Consider the following 14,537-nt stretch of genomic DNA (forward strand, 5'->3'; position numbering starts at 1 on the left):
CCCTCATGCTGATGAGAAGTCCGGTGTAGCTTCTTATTCCTCAAAGTGCAGCTGGAGACCCGTGGGGGTACCCTCCGACAGGAGTAATCCATATAATGAGCGTCAATTGTGCCCGAGAGGAAAAGTTCCATAAAACTACACAAAAACTTTGTAATATTCCTCCATACTGCTCGTCCACTCTGCAATCCAAGTGTCCTGAAGTGGCGACATCCAGAGTTTACTCGAAACAACGTCATTTAGTAAATTTTTACAGCCTAAACAGTCACTATACTACCAGCCGCACCAGACAAGATCAACAGAACTCGCGATAGATACACACCAGTATTTACATCCTGCTGTGAGCGACCGAGCGACACACAAACACAAGAGGGATCTGCTGCACTAGTGATTTGAAAATGTCCGAGGACTTCGGCTTCTGTAGTGCAAGCGGCTGTGAGGGAGACTCGCGTGAACGTGGAGCGTGCCTCTAGGCAGATGTAGCATAGTGACTGTTTAGGCTACAAAAATGTACTAAATGACGTTGTTTCGAGTAAACTCTGGATGTCGCCACTTCAGGACACTTGGATTGCAGTGGACGAGCAGTATGGAGGAATATTACAAAGTTTTTGTGTAGTTTTATGGACCTTTTCGTCTCGGACACTATTGACACTCGTTATATGGATTTTTGTACAGGAGGGTACCCCCGCGGGTCTCCAGCTGCACTTTGAGGAATAAGAAACTACACCGGACTTCTCATCAGCATGAGGGTGAGTCAATAATGACTGAATTTCGTTCTAGGGTGAACTATTCCTTTAAGAGATTTTCTCCGAATCAAACAGAAATTCCTTAGAGAATAACCAACCCTAGCTTTAATAAGATAATAAGGGGTCTCACAACAATCTCACAGAGTTGGAAATTAAATGTTTTTTAACAAACTAGATAATTCCCACTTGGAATGACACTATAGCTTCCATTGGCAGGCACTGAACTCATGGAAGGTCAGAACAGAAACCAAAGCCTGATCTGTTGAACACAGTGTTTTTCGATGTGAAATTGAAGCAATTACATGGAGAACCAGTTTGTGAAGAATAAACTTGATGTGGGAAAAAGCATATTTTTCCAAAACCTCAAAGTCTGGATGCAGTTCTTCCTGAAGAATGGGATTAGCAAGGTAATTAATGGTACTTTTAGTCCTATTTGTGTAGATGGGTGTGGAAGGTTGTGCACTGATGCATGCTCAATTTCACTGTGACTTCTCCACCACAGCCTGAACATGCAGAGAAACATCATTTTCATAAATCAGAAGGAAATTTCCATTTTGGATAAATAAACAGACTAAGTTGCATATACATGTATTTACATTAATTCATATGACCCCTGGGAGTTTGTCCTTTTCCAGATGTGAATATATTTGAGTTAACTGCTGCTCTTGCTGGTTAAGACTTGGTGTCACAGGCAAAGCAGCAGCTGGGGTCAACATAAAAACACATTCATTTAGTGAATGTACTGATCCACAGACATTTAGAAACAAAACATTTATAAAATATTATCTTGTTTCTTCTTTCCTCAGCTTTGAGTTGACCTCTGGAAAGATATGCTAAATTGCTGACCGTCAGTCTAACCTTCATTTCTTCTTCTTCTTCTTCTGTGTCCATTCATTGTGCTAATAAGCAAAAACAACATCATACGTCATCTGATGTCCATCGTCCCATGCATACAGTTTCTTGTCCATTGGGCTGTAAGCCAGCTGGGAGGTGTGTTCATGCACATTTGTGATCGCTAGGCTCGGCACAGTGTGTGTGAGTGTGTGTGTGTCAAAGGCGTATGTCACATTAGCATAGTGACGCTCCATACTGTCTACTCCATATAACACACCACAAACCAGGAAGCTGTTTCCGTAGCGACCACGTCTAAGACCTGTGCGGAAGGTCCGTATTGGCTGCAGGTCTCGGTGGTGGAGGTGAATGAGCAGGATTACTTCCTGGTGGAAGCCCTCTGCGTCCAGAGCGGGATAGAGCAGCCACAGGCCGGACTCATCAACAGCAAACTCCACCTGGTAAACACAGTATATAACATGGTTACAGAGGAGCAAATGTCTAAAACCTTTGTGCCCCTAAAGCGACTTAAGTCTGTATTTTTAAGTTAACAATGGCTCACATGACTACTTGAATGTGAAAGGCTTGTGGTGATGACCCGACAAATAATCATCACTCCTCTCTGTAGTTCCCCTCAGCTCTACAGAACATTTCATCTTCTTTCAGCTCATTGTTTTGGTTTTATGGATCACAACTTTGCACTTTTGGTTTACTTTCACTGCTCTCCTTCAGCGGCAGCAGGCAGCCGCGTTCAGACAAAACGCTCTGAAAGCCCACTGAACACTACCTGCTCAGCACCATATGGCAGAGAGGCAAAGTTAGCAACTTGCTGGTGAACAAAGTGAAGCATTTAGCAGCAAGAGAGACACATTTGATTTTCCAGAGTTGGTGGAGACCAAAACAGAGGTAAAAGGAGAATGAATATTTGACCTATGCTAAAACCTATGCTTACCAGCCACACAACAGACCATATTCTCCTCTGCTTCACGCTCAGGGTGGGAAGCTCAAATGTTATATTGCTGAGTTCCAGGCTGCACGTCGTATAAACATAGGGTACCTGACAAAATGTTGTCGTTGCCGATAAATCAGCAACTGAAAATCCAGAGGAATATCACATCCTATTTCAAGGTAAAACAACATATTTGATAATATTAGCTTCCGTTAGACAACAACTAATGTTAGCATTCGACCACTTCCTAGCTAACATTACTGTTTGATAGTGATGCAAGACACAATAGGTAAATTAGTTTTTAAGTATCATCACATCTTGGACATGTAGAAGAGTCTCGAAGTGAAACTACTGGATGTAATCAAATGGTTGTTAGCTAGGAAGTGCTTGAATGCTAACGTTAGCTAATGGTTAATCAAATGTGTTTTTTACCTTCACCCAGATTTTCACTATCAATTATCTTCTCAGTTGCTGATCAATCAGAAAGTGGTTGAATAATAACAATTTGTCAGATTCCCTAAATTCTTATTACGTGCGACCTGGACCACAGCAGCTCAACAATATTCAGCATCCGAGCGTCTCACCCTGACCCTGACGTATGAGAAAAATGGCCGCCTTGTGAATATGGTCTATACAAAACATTGCAACAGAAGCTACTGGGCCAATATTTGTCAATAAATTGTTACATCAAGTTAAATCACCACAAATGAGATTTTTACATTTATGTCAATGTTTTAATGAAACACACAATTCTAATAAAGTTTCATTTTGTTAAGGACAGGCAAGCTGATATCCCCTGCTCCAAGTCCAAATCTGTACTTAACACATACACATGAGAAAGGAGTTGATCCACTCTTGCCACTCTCGGAAACTAAGCGAATAAAAGAATTTCTAAGAATGCTAAACTATTCTATAGGATATTTTTCACTTAAAGAAACAAGTAAAACCCAGGTACTTCAGTTACAAATGTGAACTGAACTGAAGAATTAAAAAAAAAAACTACAAAAACAGCTCCAGCAGCTCATTCTTCTCCTCACTCTTTGCCCTTTTGAACTCTTAAGTGATTTGTAGTGTTTTTGTTCCCTTCACTGACCTTCTCAACCCTTTGAGGTGTCCCAAGTGTCGATAGTAAATCATCATGTAGTCTTTGTCACACAGTTAAATCACAGTTACCATGTGTACATAAAGTGCACCACGGGTCTTACTTCAGTTTGCGTCCTGTGAGCTTGCTCCTCCAGTATAGCATCGTGTAGTGTGGTCCAGGCGGCTACATATCTGTGTCTCAGGTCATATCTGATGATGTCCCTGCTGAAGGCACGGTTGTAGTAGAATGCTCCGTTAAACACCACGTGGCCTGTTCCAGTGAAACTGTAGGGCAGCTTGTATGAATTACTTGCCTGACCTGAGCAGCAAGAACACATGGAAAACACACATGCAGCGGGTTAGGTTAAGTGTAACCGTGACTGTGTATCAAGGTGTGACACAAATCCATTTTCTGTGGAAAATATTTTTCTAGCAATATTTTACTGGCCTTTATATTAAATAAGCAGAACAATAACTTTTACCTGTAACTGCAACATCCTGGCACCCTTAACTACCCCATATGTGTTTTGAACACAGCTATTTATTGTGAACGTTAATGCTCGCCCAGGGCAAGTGTTCAGTCCAGTGAAATGCCTCATGCAGTTGTCAAATCCAGTAATAATCGTAATGTCTAATTAAATGTTCTGTCAAACTAAACCGTGTACTGTATCACTGAAGCTACAGTTTTTCCAGCTGAGGTGTGTGCTGGATTCTGTCTCATCAACAAGCATTAAACAGGACTGATGAGAATTTTGGGAACTATAGAAGTTAACTCTGGGATTGACAAAGTTGTATACCACATAATACTAACATTAAATATCTCTGGAATGCTGCATGGGATAACCACTGTGCCTTTCAAATGAGGACTCTGGTGCGATCGTATCCCTTCCAGAAGCTTTGTGATCCAGTCTTGGACTGCAGTGTTTTCAGAGACTAACATAAATCCAGAAGGATACATCTGACAGTGGATGTCTTCTGTGATTATTTCGCCATTTTTGCATGTTGAAAACAGTTATTGCTGTTGTTGGCCAGGCACTAGTCCATGATGCAGACAAAACAGAGACTGTGTTTCTGACTGAGTGGCAGCTCTGAGCTCAAATGCACTTGTGTTTGAGCAGGGGTTGGTAGCATTTAGGTAGGCAAATTCCTACTGTACATGCATTGGACAATCCTTCTCCCGACATTGACTTTAGCTTTAATATATACAAGAGCAAAATGCATGTTCATTTTCCACACAAATATTTGATAGACACATTCGCCAAGGTTAGACCCCCCACCATTTTAAAAAACTCTCCAAATCTACACATGAATGACCTTGTTGACCCAAAAAAATGGCAATTGATGCCGAAAGGCAACGAGTCTGCAGGTATGCATGATCTGGGCTGAGAAGATTCTTCAGGTTTGGAGGTTGGGTTTGACCTCTAGTGGAAGTGACTGAGTGATCAATGTCCAGTTTTTTTGTAAACTGTTTGGTCATACATACACATGCACACACTCCTCTACCTGATTTGAAGGTGTCCATGTCTCGGAACTCTAGGAGGTTGTTGCCATAGTGCCCATTGGTGAGGTAGATGACGTTACCATGGCCACGAGCATCTCTCATCCAGGCTCCGTCACTCAGGCCGTAAGAGTTCTGCTGGACCGGTTCGGAGATGCTGGCTACTGTGTCCTTACACATTCCTTCAAAAATACACACCAAAAGTGAAACTGTGAATCAAGACTTTATGGGCTCTATCATTACACCTGCTATCAGTGTCATTGCTAGTTTCAGAGTGACGCAGTTGTCATTTTCACGCCCAGCGCCCACATTGTGTAAATAGCAAATGTTCTTGCGCCCCTCTGTGCGCCCCTGGGCGTGTTGCTCTTAAAATGAGGTGTGGTCAGGCGCACTGACGACACACTGCTATCTCTAGGCAGCGGAAAGTGACTGCTAAGCATTTTTCCTGCTATTTAAAGGGCGCATCACTATTATTATTAGTAAGATGTGCCTACACAGGCAGGATCACAATGTTTCCATGCATGACAATGATGACACTGCAACAAATATTGTGGCGCATTTAGCACACTACAAAACAGCAAAACTAAAAGCTGTGGTTATAAACTTGACAAGAAACAAAATTGAACTTTTATGTTCTGAAATGAATATTTTTAGACCAGATCTCAGGTTTATCAGGACAGCTGCTTCACTCTAAACTATTTCACTGTATGAATCTGGACTGTGTGTGTGTGACCTTCTGATGTGTAGAAAAACACAGAGCATTAACTAACATGAAATACTAACTGATCCTGTTGGCGAGTCAGGAGTTTTAAGCAATCAAAGAAGTTTATCAGCTGTTCCTCGTGCGCAAACAGGCATTTTAATGTGCACCTGACTCTGATTGGTTTAATTTATGTTACGCCCAAAACACATCTATGATTAATTAAGAGTCTAAATACAACCCCTTTGCGCAGTGAGCCTTACTTTCCCCCAGGACATGCCCTGAACACACTTGTGCCATGCGCTTTGGACCATGCGCCACAGGTCGTTTAAACAGGGCCCTATAACTTGATTAGCATCTTGACTTATTTCAGTGATAAATATGTACACTCTCCACCAGATAAATAGTATTATATGGGTCTCTACCAGGCTTTTTTGTGGTCTTTGGTTGGTCAGCAGGGCTCTCCGTCCAGCTGAGCCGACTTCTGGGTCTTGGCTGGGACTCTGTGGGAGATGCATCAATGGGTGGACCTTTATTGGTATCTGAAATTGAGGTGGTATGCTGACTGACACGCACAGGAGGCTGAGTAGTAGTTGTAGTTTGTTGTGTGGTAGTTGTCAGTTTGATTGTTGGTGGATTTGCAGTTGTTGGTGGATTTGCAGTTGTTGGTGGTGTTGCAGTTGTTGGTTTGACAGGAGCTGGTTTGGTTGTAGTTGTGGTTGTTTTGGTGGCAGTTGGGGAAGCTGCTGGTGGCTGGGTGGGTGCAGGCCTGTTCAGTGTCCCTGACAGGTCCTCAGAGTTCAGTTCTGTGCTTATAGTGCTTGAAGGTCCTGCACTCTTGATGGGGAAAGTCCTGGTAGGTGGGAGCTGGTCAGAGTCCACTGAAGCTTTTGAGGTTAGAGTAGCTGTAAAAGAAGGAACATTAGTTTATTATTGGACAGTTCTGTCTGCCTGCTAGAGCTGTCAGTTTACATTAAACGCTATTCAAGCTTCTCTCTTTTAACTCATCAGGCAGATACATCCTTTTTCAGGTACAAACATTGCTTTAGTAATAATTGTGTTGCTGTGAAATGGTTAGCAAATGATCTTTATTTTTCAGTAGATCCTGTCTTTGACTGAGATTGCCAAAACCTGATATGATTGTCAGGAGGCTATGGATATATTCAGAATTGGAACAAGGTTGCCATAATCAATAGAGAATAATTACTACTATTACTATACAATTGATCACAACTCTAAAAAGCATGTCAGTGTATTCTCAACTTGAAACTTCACTGTTCCCATGCTCTCACACTGACATTAGGTAGGTAGCAGCTGTCTGTTGAACATAGTGGAACAATTGACAGCTAAAGAGCCAGATATTAGAATAGCAGACTTGTTGGGACGATGTTGGTGTTGATGACAAACATTGAGTCAGATGTATTTTTACACAAACTAAATGGTATTTTACATCTATCTACAGTATCTTTACAACCAGCTTCAACTTTCCTGACTTCCAGAATTATCTTTTCTATTGACAAACATCATAAATAAATCATAAATGTAAAGCATTGCACATTTCATACAGGGTTGTATGAAATGTGCAGTGCAGTATGCAAACATACATAAAGTGCACCAGAGGAAGCAGAAGTTAGGCTATTTCTATTCTATTTTAGTTATAACATAACATAAAATAAATAAATGCAATATAAAATGCATATTTAGGATTTTACTGGTGATTGACTGCAGAAGACTGATTAGGCCTTCAAACATTTACATTTTTGCCCCCAGGAGGGGGATTCTTCAGGTTGTTGCTGTCATTACAGTTTTTCAACATGAATGTAAAATAAAAGCAGCATTATTAGTCATGGGGATATATTAGACTTACTACTCTTTCCTTTCCCTTTCTCCTCCTCCTCCTCCTCCTCTTTGTAGCTCTCCTCCTCTGCCTTGTAAAAGGTCACGCCCCTGATGACCACGCTGTTCTTGTCTTTGATTGGCTTTTGAGTTCCGGTCTTGTTCCTGGGTGGCTGCGGTTGTTCCAAACCATCTTGCTGTTGGTTCTTCTTTAGCTGACCGTCATAATTCCTCTGCAACACGACAAAAGGTTTCTGTCTTATTCATAAAAAATTTGGTTATATATGATATTCAGTTGTTTCATAGAAAACGGATAAGATTCTGGTGTCCGTCCTGCTTATCATACGCAAGACGAACGTAGTCAGCCAGTACCTGCTTGTTGGCATAGGCAGCAGCTCCACTTTTCTGTCCTGCACGCTCCAAATCATTGACCTTCTTCTTTTTCTGCTGGGCCTTCTTCTCTTTCTCCTTTTCTTTTGCTCTTTCCCTTGCACGTTCTTTCTCTCTTGCTATCTCAGTAAAATTATGAGAAAAAGCCTGGAGTGCACAGACAGGATGACAGTAAGTACATGCACAGTCAGTCCTAAGCATACTCACAATTGTCCACATTCACAATTGCATACTCAGACTACTTACAGAATGTACAGATTGGTGACGAATGAGTAGCGAAAAATAAGGAATGCAGATCTTCCATGCAGACGGTTATAGACAGATGGGTCATCGAATCACCTGCCAAGTATATCTGAAAGTGTTCTTGTTGCCTAAACCTAACCAAGTGTTTTTGTTGCCTACATCTAGCCAAGTGTTTTTGGCTTTTGGCTCTGGCTAGTTTGGAGTTACATTCCCTCTGTGCAAAACTAGGATCTGTATGTCTCCAGGACTCTGAGGCGAGCTGGAAAAATTGTGGCAGGTCATCAAGACTGAGACCTCATGCCACAACAACAGCCTCTTCCTGAGCTGAACCACTGACAATGACAATGTACTATTTTGAGAAGGTGGGGCGGCTGTAGCTCAGTGGGTAGAGCAGGCGATCAGCGACCAGAAGGTTACTGGCTCGAACCCCGGCCCCCCTGGGCGGGACCGAGCCACATGCCGAAGCATCCTTGAGCAAGACGCTGAACCCCGAAATTGCTCCTGATGTGCAGCTGGCACCTTGCGAGGCAGCCCCCCTGCGATGAGCTGGCGTCTCATCCAGGGGTGTATCCTGGCCTTCGCCCATTGTAAAACTGGATTTGGCCCCAGTAGCCCCGCAACCCCCCTGAAAAGGGGGGGATAAAAGCGGCAACACCCCGCGACCCAATTAGGAATAAGCAGACAAGAAAACGGAACTATTTTGAGGTTATTTACTTGACTATTTGACTTGACTATTCCATTTTGTGCTACTTTATACTTCCACTCCACTATTTATTTTATTAGCAATCTGACTGAAAAATCACAAATATCCATAGTGCTGAATAATGGCCCTGATAATTAGCCAGGCAATAATCACTCAATCTAACCAAAGCACCAAGACAAATAACGTCTATGTTAAACCTACATGTGATGAAAACCTACAGCTATACTAAAATGTATGTTAATGTCCTGTATGTGTGTGTGTGTGTGTGTGTGTGTGTGTCCACATCTGTGTGTGTGCTCACTCTCTCCATGTTGTCCACCCTGGTCAGCAGCTTGGTGGTGACAGAGTGGAGCTTTAACAAGTCCAGTCCATACAGAGAGCCCTCCAGCAAGTCAATGATGGTCGCCAGCTAATTAGGAAAAAAATCAGAGAGAAATGACACAGATAGATTTGTCCTCAACACCAACAGAAAACCAGTGGTAGCGTCTAAGTTTACACATTGTTTGTGTGTTTCTACCTTGATGTCATCTTTGCTGGCCTCCTGCAGCTTTTTAAACCTGTACTCTCCCTCACAGGGGTTGACAGCTGAAGGTGGAGCCATGCACACACACTTTTTGCAGTCCGTTCCTTTGGTGATCGTCTCCACAGTGTAAAAATGCTCAGATGCTGAGGCCAGGTCGCTCTCGTGGATACGGCTGCAGTCAGAGCGTTTGATTGGTCGAACAACACAGCGACACACACAGTCGGACCCTGATGACACAGTCTTTACTTTGTCATAGTCCCCCAGCAACTGAAAGAGAGGGACACAGTCTGTTTTTTCTTTCTTTCAACTTAAGCCCCTTTCACACATGCACTGTAACTCTGGATTTATTCAGAGTTTACCCGTTGGAGCTGTATGTGTGAACACAAATGTCTGCATTATTTGCCACAGACTTTACCCTTCCAGCTCCCTAGTCCTAAGTCTGGGTCGGCCACATGTGTGAATGAAGCAGACAATTGTCAGGAGTGAATTCACAGCGAGTGGGTGTGTCGATGACATGTAACCATTGGTGCTGGTTTAATCAGCTGTAACACACATTCAAACGTACACTGGGAAATTTGAGAATGGTGTTTAACCTGCTCATCGTCAAAGTTCTGCAAAACATCTGTCCACAATATTTCCCCACTTCATCTCTCTACAGCTCGGACACGCTGCCGCTGGACAGAGATCCAAAATGCTGCAGCTTTCTTTCTTGCCTGTATATTACTTTCCACTCTTTTGTTACTATTGTGAATATATGGCCAAATACATGCAGTATTGATATTAAAAAACAAAAACAGTCATCATTAATGAGAAGTGTAGCCTCTATTCATGCATCACCACTCAGCCGAAGCATATTTTTCAACATATGTGAACACGTCTGACATGGACAGTCTCCTGTTGTTTGCTGCATGTGTGGACAAACAAATGTGGACAATATCCTGATCTGATTCTCTGGATACTGCCCAGAGTTCATATGTGAAAGGGGTTATAGTAAGGCTGCTCATATGAAAGGAAAAATGAAATAAATAATACAATTAAAAGAAAAGTTCACTCATTATCTATTTTTTTTTTTTTTTTACATTTTTAAAGTCAGTCTCCATCTGCTTCAGTTGTTTGGAAGAATGCTCTAACGCTGTTTTGCTGAAAAGCTCCAGAAATGTTTAGGGGACAATAAAACGTCACCTGACTTTCCATCAGCACGGAGGGAGGAGATGATGACTGGATTTCCATTTTTGGGTGAACTGCTCCTTCAACTTGAAATGTACATTTGATACTCTCTATTGGTCTGTACTTCATATTAAGCAGAAATACTTGAATGAAAAGTACAAAAAGAGTGGCAGCATGTGTGATGACTTGCAGCTGCAGCAGTGGTGAGCTGCTGGGAGGAAGATAGCTGCAGGCGTTTACAAACAGCCACTTTTTGGCTTGGACCACTGAAGGATGTTATATAACCAACCACCAGAGGGATGCAAACCTTATCCTGGTGCGCGAACACACACACACACACACACACACAAACACAGCACTGGGTCTTTACCACGTCATTTAAGCTGGACTCATACTGTGGGGTTTGGATTGTGTCTAAAGGAAAAATGGACCTGGTTTTACAAGTACAAACTGATGCGTCCAATACATTTACCTCATCTCATTTTCATATAGGAAGTAATACATTGGACATTTACAGTTAGGAGAAAAATCACAAGTGCTCTGAATCCTCATGTGTTGTTCACGTGATGAAGTGTATGGAGTAACCTCACTGGGCTCAGGTTTATGTTCTGGCAATTTAATATTTCCCAGAACTCTCAGAACTATTGGTTTCTGGATCTGCACGGTCCATACAGAACTTCACTACAACTTCTACTGCAGATTCACAGGCTGCACATAGTAACACATTATTAAAACTACTTTCCACCATGAGGATGTGTGGTGAATAAGGCCCAAATGAAGAGTACCTCCATGAAATGTACAAACATAATTGTGTTAATTTTTTGCGTTTGTGTCGTTAGATCACCAATCTCCTCTCCCTGACCTGGCTGATGATATTCTCCTGGTTGTCCACTTCCTCCTCCAGAGGCTCGGCGGTGGGCTGCTGGACTCTCCCCTCCGCACCCGCAGCAGGAGCGCCTGCTTCCGGGGACAGCTGCTGCCCTCCCCGCTGACCGTCCTCCGCTCTGGCCGCGGAGGGAGCATCCTTGTCCGGTTGACCCAGGTCTGCTGCTTCGGTCAACGCGGTCGTTTCCCGCGAAGGCTCGGCGCTTTTGTCCGCCTCCAGAGCATCCAGTCCCCCCACAGCACAGCATAAAAACAGCAGTGGAAGTCTGCGCCACATGTCTCCGCAGAAGAAGCTAACAATGGACAGACAGCTCACTGTGGCGAAGTCAAGCAGCCTCAGGTAATGAGCAGGTAGGTGCAGCCAAGCCTGAGGGAAGAGTCGCCCACGTCCAGCAGTCCTCCGGTTCTCACTGGAAATACACTGAACCCGTCCTCAGATGTGTCTCAACATCTCTGACACACTCAAGTGTTAAGTTTAGCCGGAGAAAAGAAACTTGACAGACCCGCGCACCTCTGCACGGCCCAGGCACTGGCGATGAAATGGACCAGAACGAAGAGGAATGAATGACAAGTGAAGAAGTGACTGAGAGAGAGAAGAGAGCTCGGTTCTGTTCTGTTCTGTTCTGTTCTGTTCCGGTGAGCTGAGTGCACCGACACAGGACACAGACCTCCACACCGGCACCGGACCGGACCAGGAGCGACTGAGCCGGGGGAGGGAGTTGGGAGAGAGGAGAGAGAGAGAGGGAGAGAGAGAGAGAGAGAGAGGGAGAGTGGGAGGGGGGAGAGAGAAGGGGGGTCAATGTCACCCTCCCACTGTGAGGCCCAGGTTCAATTCAAATCAGAAGTGCTAAAGTTGTTAATACTGCCCTGTCGGCTGACAGTGAACATCATCTCCAACAGTTTGAACATGAGGCCGTTGTAACATCTCAACTCTCAGCAATCAGAGAGGAGACAGAACCCTGAAACACGAAACACTGTCTGTGATGATCCCTCTCTGCCTGATGTCTCAGACTGGTCAAAGTTGTTCTGCCAACACTTTAGACTTAAACTGCAATGAATCGTTCAATGGATGTTACATAGTGTGAACTGTGTCTGTATTCTGGGGCAGATGTTACATTTGACTTCTCCTGTTTCAATAAATAATGTTGCTTGTAAAAACACTTGATGACTCCAGACAAATACAACACAGATAATACCTGCAGAAAAAAATGTATCCAGACAGTCCAAGAGGTTTCTGAGTAATGACGTAAACCCAAAACTTCTTACAATTGACACAGACCTCCCCTACCCAGCAACTCTTCATTTAATGCTGAATAAATATAGATACATATATATATAAAGAGAAAGAGAGAGAAAGAGAGAGAGATTTGTGTTGTAAGAATGATGTATGGAGCAGACAACGGCTAACTTTTGCGTTGCCTCATTTCTCCTTATCTCAGCCTAAAAAGCTGTACTTGAACACACCACAAAGACCACATCTGGCAGCCACCAAGCTTGTATGTTCTGTGCCTGCATGAAAGGAAGGAGCTCTATCTCGCTGATATACAACTTGATGTTGTGATTAAACAGCAGTTTTTACACCACCCTCTTATATAGCCTCTCCAAATGGAGAATGATAAAAAGCTGTAGAATGTCACTGGTGAGGAGGCAGAGGAGGAAAGTAAGGAGAAACTGCACTAAGTGGGTGAAGTAATGGATTCTACAGTGACAGGCTCAAGGGGCTTTCCCTATTTTTCCGTTTCACTTTTCTGCACTGATCTCTTTTACCTGAACAGCCAATCAGAGCGATTTCTCTCACGGACGAGCCACCGCCAATGCTTCATGCTGAATTGGCCAAAAAGCATTTGACCAGAGCTGTCCAGTGAGAACGGTGCAGGACACCCCGCACTGACCAGAGACCTTGGCACACTCAAATTCCCCTTGATGGGAATTCACATGAGAAATCATTACGGTCAAGTTCAAACATAATTTGAGAGAAAGGAACTGATTTCATCACTATCATCACAATCCATATGTCACAAGTGATAATGCATGTATCATTCAATTACAAACAGCTGGGGCTGAATGACAGATGTTCTTTGAGATGAGAAGTATGAACTCTCACTCAGAGACAGATCTGGTTTAAGCTGATAATGTATGTGTGGGTGCCTCATAGTGGAGGTACAATCAAATATACACATTAAAAGGTGAACGCATTGTTCATCCTGAGGCACATTTAAACTTGTCCATAAAATGAAGGTACAATGGCATCATATCAGCTGGAGCCAAGACAAGAAAAAATGCATGTAGATAGTTTATTCTGGGCATCAGTATTTTTAAAATAAGACTATCATATGATACTATAGACAGATATGTATCAACCATTTGGTTGTAGTTTGATCTCCTGATCCAGGCATGGTCCAAGTTTACTGCTCCTCTGAAACCTGACACCAGAGAATGAAAAAAACATTCAATCAGCACAACATGCGGGAGAAAAGGTGAACATAAGCTTCCGACTTGGAGAAAATGACATATAAAGAATAATTACACTGTGTCACTGTATGTTGCTGTGTATACCAGCTAACACATGATACATTAGTCAATCCACTCTGGATGCATATTCAACAGGAATGTCTATCTCACTTGTTTACTTTTTAATGCTCACTGCTGCACCACACTGTTCATCTTTAACCTGTTCAAATTGCTCTGACAAAATTGAAGTCACTGGAGTTAAAGCTGTGAGAGAAGTTCATTAAAGTAAAACACTAAATTCAAAATGGCTGACTTCCTGTTGGGATTTGGTCATGGCACCAAGAGGCTTTTATGTAGCTCTTGGTGTGATACACATGCAGACTGGATTTCTAGTATCTATGGTATCTAGGTAAAATTTACCACAGGGACTGCTCTTTAGGAGGCGCTAGCAAGCTATTTGGACCTGCCCATTGCCAAAAACTGTTAACATTTTTGTGTGAGCAAAAGCACCACTAGCCTGTCAAAAACGTGATGG

At 42.9% G+C, this 14,537-nt stretch overlaps 1 protein-coding gene across 1 annotated transcript; it reads right to left on the bottom strand.

Annotated features, from left to right (window-relative positions):
* Nucleotides 1-763: 763 nt before the first annotated feature.
* olfml2bb (olfactomedin-like 2Bb) lies at nucleotides 764-12,221 on the bottom strand. Its single transcript, XM_084369943.1, has 9 exons — nucleotides 11,529-12,221; nucleotides 9,494-9,766; nucleotides 9,278-9,385; nucleotides 8,013-8,177; nucleotides 7,672-7,873; nucleotides 6,230-6,709; nucleotides 5,110-5,286; nucleotides 3,729-3,925; nucleotides 764-2,032 (listed from the first exon to the last, which is right to left on the bottom strand). The coding sequence occupies exons 1-9, from the start codon at nucleotides 11,826-11,828 to the stop codon at nucleotides 1,643-1,645; spliced, it is 2,292 nt and encodes a 763-aa protein (XP_084226069.1). The 5' UTR covers nucleotides 11,829-12,221; the 3' UTR covers nucleotides 764-1,642.
* Between the last annotated feature and the right edge of the window lie 2,316 nt (nucleotides 12,222-14,537).

The sequence above is a fragment of the Pagrus pagrus genome, assembly GCF_965226575.1.
Source record: "Pagrus pagrus genome assembly, chromosome: 12".
Lineage (NCBI taxonomy): Eukaryota > Metazoa > Chordata > Actinopteri > Spariformes > Sparidae > Pagrus > Pagrus pagrus.